Here is a 9,236-nt window from a genome sequence, read left to right as displayed (position 1 = left end):
GGGAGGTCAGAGCACAGTCTGTGGGAGGTCAGCACAGTCTGTGAGAGGTCAGCACAGTCTGTGGGAGGTCAGAGCACAGTCTGTGGGAGGTCAGAACACAGTCTGTAGGTCAGAGCACAGTCTATTGGAGGTCAGCACAGTCTGTGGGAGGTCAGAGCACAGTCTGTGGGAGGTCAGCACAGTCAGTAGGAGGTCAGCACAGTCTGTGGGAGGTCAGCACAGTCTGTAGGAATGGTTGTCTTCTTCTGTCATGTGGGTGCTGGAATCAAGCCCAGGCCTTCAGGCCTGGCAGCAAGCACCTTCACCTGCTGAACCATTTTCTGTCCCCAACACCGAGTGTCTCCTCGAAACTGGGTCTCCTGAATTACAGGCCTGTGCACCACCACACCTAGCCCCCTTTCTATACCTGCTATTTTTATGTGCTCACCTTATTATTTTAGTAATGTATATGATTAAAAGTAGGGATGCATAAGGCTCCAGGCATGTGGGCATTCGGGAAGCTCTCCCACTGACCTGCCAGCTTTGGCTGCCTTTCCCCAGGGGGCAGTGTCCTTCCATGGTGGCAGACAGCAACTTCCTTCTAACTCCCTCTAGGACAGAGTCAAAAGAAAAAAGCCAAGCTTGCACTCTTGGGCCTTGACTCTGTGGTAGTCCACGCCTGTGGCCTCAGGCTTGGGTTCAAGTCCTAAGGATAAGTAGTATAGAGACTGATAGTGGGTGAGCCTGGAGCAACAGGAAGGGGAAGTAAGATGTCCTCATACAGCACAGTTAGGAAGGGGCAGGCCGGTGATAAAGGTAGATAGGCAGCCTCTGATGAGCAGGGCCTGCCAGGAAAGACTGTCCAGCTGCCCCCGCTGTGGGAGTGGCTCTACATGACTGCAAGCCTGGAGCCGTGGTGGGCCGACTCTGCTGACTCGCTCCATTTCCCTGTTCATTAGACAGTGTTCACAGAGTAACACAGCTGAAAGACCCTCCCTAAATTCCCCGTGACAAACTGATAAGCTGGATACATCCTACCAGATGACCTTGCCTTCTTAGGACCATCAAAAAATTTAGTGCATTCTCTGCATTTAAAAGGCCAAGGCCAGACCCTGATAAAAGGTCATTTTACCCTCAGTATCTTTTAGGAACAATTATATTACATTGTATCTAGGGAAAATACAAGTAATGTAATCTATTTTAGCCAGCAGTTGCCAGAAGACTGGAAACTTCAAGATGATGGAGACTTTAGTGTGGGTTTGGGGTCCGAGAGTGGGGAGCAGTTTCTAATAACAAGAACCAGTGGGGAGTATGGGCTTAGGGGCTTTGGATGCTGGGAGGCTCCTATGGAACCATACTGTTTCCTCGTGTTATTTTTCTAAAGTCTTCTTTCGGCTGCAAAGACTTCTCCTCTGTAGTGTGTTGCTCTGACGGCTCTTGTTTGTCTCCCGACAGGTGGGAGATGAGGGGGCGGGGCACTTTGTGAAGATGGTGCACAATGGGATAGAGTATGGAGACATGCAGCTGATCTGCGAGGCTTACCATTTGATGAAGGATGTTCTGGGCATGCGACATGAGGAGATGGCTCAGGTAAGTCCTAGGCACTGCCTCCACCTGGGTGATCACCTCCAAGATGAGAGAGAGCTTGCTGCTGACAATTAACCCTTCCTCCTTCCGGTTCACCTGGCTGTCTGGTGGCCCACATGGACTCTACCTAATGTAAGGGAAGCCATGGTAATAACATCATAAAGTGTGATAGCCGGCCGAGAAGCAGTAATCGTAGTCTGCAGTTAGTGAGCCATGCTTTGTCAGGCACCCTGTGTGACCTCATATCTGTCCCTGCCCATGGAACACAGGGCCTGGCCTTGGGTGTGGTAGGCCAGGACACTGCCACAGAGCCCATCCCAGTCCTTCTCTTGTTCCTACCTTTGCTCCATACAGGAAGTAAGTAGCTGGCTTTGTTGACCAAGAAGGAGGCTAAGCAGTTGAGAGCACTTATAGAAGCGGGGGGAGGTTTCCAGAGCCCATCCAGTCATGTCCTGACCTTTGTAGGCCTTGTATGCCATAGTACATATGAATAATCGCAGGCAAAATACCCAAACACATAAGAAATAAACATAGTGCCAGGCGTGGTGGCGCACGCCTTTAATCCCAGCACTCGGGAGGCAGAGGCAGGNGGATTTTTGAGTTCGAGGCCAGCCTGGTCTACAAAGTGAGTTCCAGGACAGCCAGGGCTATACAGAGAAACCCTGTCTCGAAAAACCAAAAAAAAAAAAAAAAGTAAGTTCATCCCAGTGGGGAAGCACAAACATCCCCAACACTTTATTATGAAAATAAGAAAATCCATAAGAACCACAGTGTCAGCCAGCCGTGGTGTGGCACACCTTTGATGCCTCCTAGGGATGCAGATCTCTGAGTTTCAGGCCAACCTACAGAGTGAGTTCCAGGGTAGCCAGGGCTACACAGAGGAACCCTCTGTTCAAATCCAGTAGGAAGAAAAGAAGAAAAGAAAGAACCTAACTGTCCACCACTGAGCTTTGCCCAGTCCCAGGAGGTAGGGTGTAGGTAGGACAAGAAGGTGATACTGTGCATAGGCCCAGATGACATGAGGGGCTTGACTCTAAGGAAAGGGGACAGTCCCAGTGGGGGGAAACCAGCCAGGCAGACACCAGGCAGAACTGCCTGACCTGGGAAGTTCACTCACTGGGCAGGAGTAGGAGTCTCCAGGCCACTAGGGGGAGGGCCTGCTGGCTGGCCCCATGTGCTTTGCAGTAAGGGCACCAGCTACAGATAAGAATATGGCAGATGAGCCAGGGTATCCACAGAACCCTCTCACCGGGCTTTCTCCTCTGTGTAGGCCTTTGAAGAATGGAACAAGACAGAGCTGGATTCATTCCTGATTGAAATCACTGCTAATATTCTCAAGTTCCGGGACACTGACGGCAAAGAGCTATTACCAAAGATCCGGGACAGTGCTGGGCAAAAGGGCACTGGGAAGTGGACCGCCATCTCGGCGTTGGAGTACGGCATGCCCGTCACCCTCATTGGTAATGTGGCAGTCTTCCCCTTCTTTGTGTACTTGGTTCTTGAGAAAGTCTTGATGAGTAGCTCAGGTTAGCCGTGAACTTACATCAGTCTTAGCCTCATTTGCCTCAGCCTCCTGAGTATTGGGATGTAGGCGCGCCTGGCTTGTTGGTTTGTTGGTTGTTTTTCTAAGATTTCTTTAATAATGGGTTCAGTAAGAAAAGTTCACAAACACATTTTGCTTATGTAGTCAACATTAATTCTATGGGTTTGGATGTCTGTCTGTCCGTCGTCCTCCTTTATTTTATGATTATCCTGGTTCACCCCAAGGAAGACCAGTGGGTGGTGAGTCCTGCACAGGTAGAAGGAAATTGGCTGCAGTTGGGCCAGTCCCAGCAGTGCCAAGAGCATCTGTCCACCACCCTCTTAGCTATGCGTATCAGTGTTCCTGCCTTCAAAAGCACCCTCCCGCATCTCAGAGACTGGGTTCCCTCCCACTGCTAGCTAGGGTGGACATGGCCCTTTTCCTACCTACTGAACTGAGGAAGGAAGCAGTCTCAGCTGGCTCCGGTATGCCTGGGAGGGTTTGCCACACTTGCTGTTGCACAATTGTCTTGCAGTGTTTCCTTCCACAAGTGTGAAGTAATGCTGAGAGGAAGGACAGCGGTCAGGGCAGGGCAAGCCGGCCTCTCAACTTGTGTCTAGTGTCCTTTCCCCAAAACTAAAATGCTGTCTTAGTTCCCAGAGATCGACCCACTTTGTTTAGAGGAGAAGAAAATTCATCTTAAATAAATTGAGCAGTAGTCAGTTTGCCACAAGGGATGGTTTGTGAAAGTATTAAATGTCCTAATGTATTGTATTGAAGGATATTGTGAAATCTAGGGTTACAGGTATTAAAACCAGCCTAAGAACTCAAGAGATGGTTCAGCCGTCAAGAGCACGTACTTTTTTTTTTTTTTAATTTATTTATTTATGAGTACACTGTAGCTGTCTTCAGACACACCAGCAGAGGGCATCAGATCCAATTACAGATACAGATGGTTGTGAGCCACCATGTGGTTGCTGGGAATTGAACTCAGGACCTCTGAGAGAGGAGTCAGTGCTCTTAACCACTGAGCCATCTCTCCAGCCTGAGCAGGAACTCTTTTCCCAGAGCTTGGCTTCCCAGCACCTACATCAGGCGATCACAGCCCCTTGAACTCCAGCACCAGGGGGATCTGACTCTTGGCCTCTGAGGGCTCTTGCGTTCAAGTGTACGAATACACACACACACACACACACACACACACACACACACACACAATTAAAAATAAGTCTTACAAAAAGAAGAACACTAAGCCTGGGAGCTAGTGAGCGAGGTGGCATAGCAATCGAGTGCTTGTTGCTTTTGCTGATGATCTGGGTTAGGTTCCCAGCACCCACGTAGTTGCTAGCCGTGGTCTGAAGGTCCAATTGTAAGGATATGATGCCCTCTTCTGGCCTCTGAAGGTACTGCAGGCAAGTGATGCATAGACACACGAAGGCAAACACCCATAAACAGAGAAATAATAAATTAAAAATCAGTTTTCAAAGCTGAGCATGGAGGTGTACACATGTAATCCCAGCACTCGGGAGGCAGAGACAGGAGGAGCTCTGAATTCAAGGCCAGCCTGGTCTACAGAGTGATTTCCAGGGCAGCCAGGGCTACCTGGAGAGACCCTGCTTTCTCAAACAAAAAAATTAATAAACGTCTTTTTTTTTAAGACAAAAAATTGCATCTTTGGTGAGCACTTAATTCTCACAAGTCAGGTGTGGAGCGTACTTGTAATCCAAGCCCTTGGGAGCCGAGGTAGGAAGGAGCGCCTGTGGGTCAAGGCCGTCCTTTGCCGTATTCGGAGCATGAGGTCAGCCTGTACTTATGAAGTCCTGTCTCACAACAATTGATTTCTTCATAGAAACTGAGGTCTTACTCTCGGGTTAATATTGAGTTATTCTCTGCAATCACTGCCTTACCTCTCTCACCTCGAGACGTCCCTTTGAATTCCGAGTTGATCTTTGTAGTTGAATGCCTGCGTCTGTGTGGACTGGCTAACTTGGTGTTACAGTTTTGGAATGAACTGTTCAGAGCGTCGTGGCCCTTCCCTGGAACATCTGCTCTTGGTGCAGGTTGGATCTCTCGACTGTCCTAGCCTCTGGTTGGATCTCTGAGTGGCCCTTTCTTCCCCACTAGGAGAAGCTGTCTTTGCTCGGTGCTTGTCCTCTCTGAAGGAGGAGCGGGTTCAGGCCAGCCAAAAGCTGAGGGGTCCCAAGGTGGTCCAGCCGGAAGGCAATAAGAAGTCATTCCTGGAGGACATCCGTAAGGTGACTGCCCCTCACCTCGCCGCCTGTGGTGGTGTCTGTAGAGGTCCTCCACCATGCTCTCATTTCCAGCCTTTCCCGTTCTGTTACCCTCTTTCGGGTCTCTGAGGTGCAAATGAAACTGGGACGTGGGTGTGGCTACTCCACCAACCACAGCTCTGAAGTTCGGTGTCACTTTCCAGGCCCTCTATGCATCCAAGATCATCTCCTACGCTCAAGGCTTTATGCTGCTCAGACAGGCAGCCACTGAGTTTGGCTGGACACTCAATTATGGTGGCATTGCCCTGATGTGGAGAGGGGGCTGCATCATCCGAAGGTAGGTAAGAGGTAAACTCGGGACTGCAGTCACTGCCCAGCAGTGTGAGCCTTTCCCTGTAGCCGGGACAGCCACCCTGCCACTCAACAACGCTGCAGCGAGTGGATCCCATTGTCTCCACTCACTTTATGCAGCACTTCCTTCTGCATAGGTGTCCACCTTAAAACAATTGTGGTTCAAGAATGAGTTGGGGTGGCACACACCTTTAATTCCAGCACAGAGGCAAGAGGCTCTCTGAGTTGGAGGCCAGTCTGGTCCACAGGTTCCAGGACAGCCAGGGCTACACAGAGAAAGACCCTGTCTGGGGAACAGGTACAGGTGGAGGACACGAGTAAACACTGTGTACAGCACTTGCTAGGCCCTTTAGAAAAGGCCGTGAACATTTGGAGACTGCTTTTCTTAGCATCGCTCCCTAGGCAGTGCAGTGAACCTGCTTCATGTCCCATCCACATCACTGAGCATTGTAAGCCAGCTAGACAGTGCACTGGAGTCTGTGTGGGTGGTTTGATTGACTGCTCTGGGGGAGGAGCTATAGATGCCAGGCCCGTGTGGAGGTCAGCAAGACTTGTAGGAATTCTACCTGCTGAGTCACACTTCAGCTAAAACTCCATTAAACCTGACCTCCACAGGCCCCTGCCTTAGCTGGAGGACCACAGTGCTTCTTGGGGTCTCCTAGAACTAGATTGCCTAAGGAAGGCTGATTCTTCCCACACATACACACACAGTGTAGTTATCCTTGTAAAAGGCTACAGGTCCCCCTTTATTCAGGGGGTTCTAGGTCTGGAAATTGGTCAGGGTCCATCTTGTTGGATCCCGTGCAGCCCCTTTCACTGGGGCTTTTCTTCTGCCGTGTCTGTGGCATCCCTGGAAATCCCACAACTGAGTAGCCAGCACCTGAGGTCTCCACAAACCAGACCACCATCAAATCACTAGGGTGTGCCCATTATAGTGCCCACACATATCACAGTGCCCACACTCCCCTCCAACCCTTTCTTTCTGCCTTGTGGGGCTTCAGGGTTTGCAGCAAGCCCCCTTGCCCACCGAGCCGTGTCACTGTCCCACTAAATAGTAGGCTAGTTTATGAGGGGATTGAGCTCTTGGGAATTTTGACTGAACCCATTCTCTGGACTTGACTCCTGGGGCCCACTGCCTTTTTGTTTGACAGGAGGAAGGGGTCTCACATATCCCAGGCTGACTTTAAGCTGACCGATCCTTCTGTCTCCACCTCATTCTCTGTACTTTGAAAAAAAAAAAAAAAACTTTTTAAAAATAATTTTTATGGGACTGTAAAGATAGCTCAACAGATAAGAACACTGGCTGCTCTTTCAGAGAACCCAGGTTCAATTCCCAGCACCCACATGGTGGCTCACAACCATCTGTAACTCCAATCCTAAGGGGCACAATGCCCTCTTCTGGCCTCCTTTGGCACCTGGTGAATAGACATGGAATGCAGGCAATGCACATATTCTGTCTGTCTGTCTGTCTGTCTGCATTTGCAGAGTGGTACACGTGTCACAGTTGTGTGTAGGCCTCAGGAGCCCATTTGTGAGGATTGGTTTTCTCATTCCAGTACGCGGGGCCAGGAATGGATTCAGATTGTCAGATTTGGCCAATAGCTTTACCTGCTGAGCCACCTCATTGGCTCCTCAGTACTTCCAAAGGTTATCCTGCCGGCTCTGGGGCCTGAGAACTGTGACTTTACACCTCTGTAAGAGTATGCAGAGCTTATTTCCAGATGTTTAGCCTGCTACTATTTTAAGATTGATTTATTGCAAACTATTTCAGTGTGTTCCTGGGAAAAATTAAAGATGCATTTGAGCGAAACCCAGAACTTCAGAACCTACTGCTAGATGACTTCTTTAAGTCAGCAGTTGACAACTGCCAGGTACGTGGTTGGCAATGGGTGGTGCTGTATTCTCTGGGTCTCAGTAGCATTGACGTCCCTGGGGTGTGTCCTGTAGATCAGAACCTCAGTGTTTCTAGGGCAAACCCAGCCTTTGACCTTCTGCTCTCTACGCTCAGGACTCCTGGCGGCGGGTGATCAGTACGGGGGTGCAAGCAGGCATTCCCATGCCCTGCTTCACCACTGCCCTCTCCTTCTACGATGGGTACAGACACGAGATGCTGCCAGCAAACCTCATCCAGGTGAGCATGGGGGCGGGTGGTACCTTAACCTGGCCGATTCCTGAGGGCTGTGGGCCTGAGTATCACCCTGACCCTGACCGGCTGCATTCCTCCCCTAGGCTCAACGGGATTACTTTGGGGCTCACACCTATGAACTCTTAACCAAACCAGGAGAATTTATCCACACCAACTGGACGGGCCACGGGGGCAGTGTGTCATCCTCTTCATACAATGCCTAGTAGGCCTGTGGCTTGCACTCCCTCCCAGCAGTAGGACAGCCTCTGTGGCACTCAGCGCCCCCCTTTGCCCTAGTTCCTGCTCACATCTCTTAGCCAAGTGTTGGCTGTGATTGCTGAAGAAGTCATCAAGGTCTGTAGTTTCTGAACCACCGCGTGCTCCACCTCCAGCTTTTGTGCTGCCCAGGAACTGACCCTGTGCGCCGCTGCGTGACCACTCCCTGACTGAGCTGTGCCATGTGGGCCAGACAGGCTGCAGCTCTTAGCTCACAGGGCGGGTGGGTGTGTGGGATCGTACAGCCTGGACCGTGGGCCATGCGTGGGGCTCTGCTGTCCTCTGGTCAGTGAAGTGTATACAGTTACTCTCTGGGTGTGCCTGGCAGGACCATCTGCACTGAGTTCATTATTGCAAATTGATTTGTTTTCCTTTAGCCTTGTTCACTTTTAATTGGCTTTTTTTATGACTCCAAATAAAACAGGACAGGTTGATTTGAGGGTAATGAGTAAATCTGGAGGGAGGCGAAGAGCTGAGCAGTCGGTGGGCACAGGGTCTTTTCTTACTGGCACAGTAGGTACCTGGATGTTCACAGAATATCCACCCGTCCCACTTGTAATAAACTTTTAGACTGGTTTGGCTTCTTTGTGTCTTCTCCTGCACCAGTCCTTCGAGGTCCCACCCTGCTCTGTGGTGGGGCCTTCACCACGGGCAGTCTGCTCCTGAGGCTTCTCATCTGTCTTGTGTACTGATTGCATTGCCTGGTCCTGGGCCATCACACTGGTAGGCCAGCAGGGAACTCTCTCTGTGTCCCTTTTTCTGGACTGATTTAGAGTCAGTCCCAATAGTGGCCTGCGAGCAGAGCAAACAACGTCTGTTTGGACAGCTGGGACCTCCTCTGTCTCAGACTCTCACTTCAGCAGCTCTCAGGGAAGGCAGAGCTGACATGGAAAAGCAACAGCTAACATCAGACCCCCCTCCTGTGTTTGGTTATTTGAGAATCATGATCCCCCTGCTTCAAGTCTCCTGGAATTGTAGTGCATCCCTACACACTGCCAAATTGACTCTTAAACCTTCCTAAACATAAGGGCCAGGGCTTACCTGCCCCAGCACCATGTACAGGCTCCTTTGCCTGCTGTCCTTACTCTGAGGCAGATGATTACTTGGAGAATAGGGGGAATTCTGAGGAGAAACGACAGAGTGAGTAAGCCAGGGGTTGGCAAGG

At 50.4% G+C, this 9,236-nt stretch overlaps 1 protein-coding gene across 2 annotated transcripts in view; it reads left to right on the top strand.

Annotated features, from left to right (window-relative positions):
- Pgd (phosphogluconate dehydrogenase) overlaps positions 1-8,647 on the top strand; it is a 15,945-nt gene extending 7,298 nt beyond the window's left edge. For both annotated transcript variants that reach the window (XM_021199484.2, XM_029539577.1), the window contains exons 7-13: positions 1,435-1,569; positions 2,837-3,026; positions 5,213-5,343; positions 5,523-5,656; positions 7,442-7,541; positions 7,679-7,801; positions 7,900-8,647. In XM_021199484.2, coding sequence (XP_021055143.1) covers positions 1,435-1,569; positions 2,837-3,026; positions 5,213-5,343; positions 5,523-5,656; positions 7,442-7,541; positions 7,679-7,801; positions 7,900-8,019 — 933 coding nt within the window. In that variant the 3' untranslated portion in view covers positions 8,020-8,647. The remainder of the gene's footprint in view (positions 1-1,434; positions 1,570-2,836; positions 3,027-5,212; positions 5,344-5,522; positions 5,657-7,441; positions 7,542-7,678; positions 7,802-7,899) is intronic.
- The last annotated feature ends 589 nt before the right edge of the window (positions 8,648-9,236 follow it).

This window comes from Mus pahari, chromosome 6 (genome assembly GCF_900095145.1).
Source record: "Mus pahari chromosome 6, PAHARI_EIJ_v1.1, whole genome shotgun sequence".
Classification (NCBI taxonomy): Eukaryota; Metazoa; Chordata; class Mammalia; order Rodentia; family Muridae; genus Mus; species Mus pahari.
Note: the sequence above shows the minus strand (reverse complement) of the source record. Positions and strands in the feature narration are given on the sequence as shown.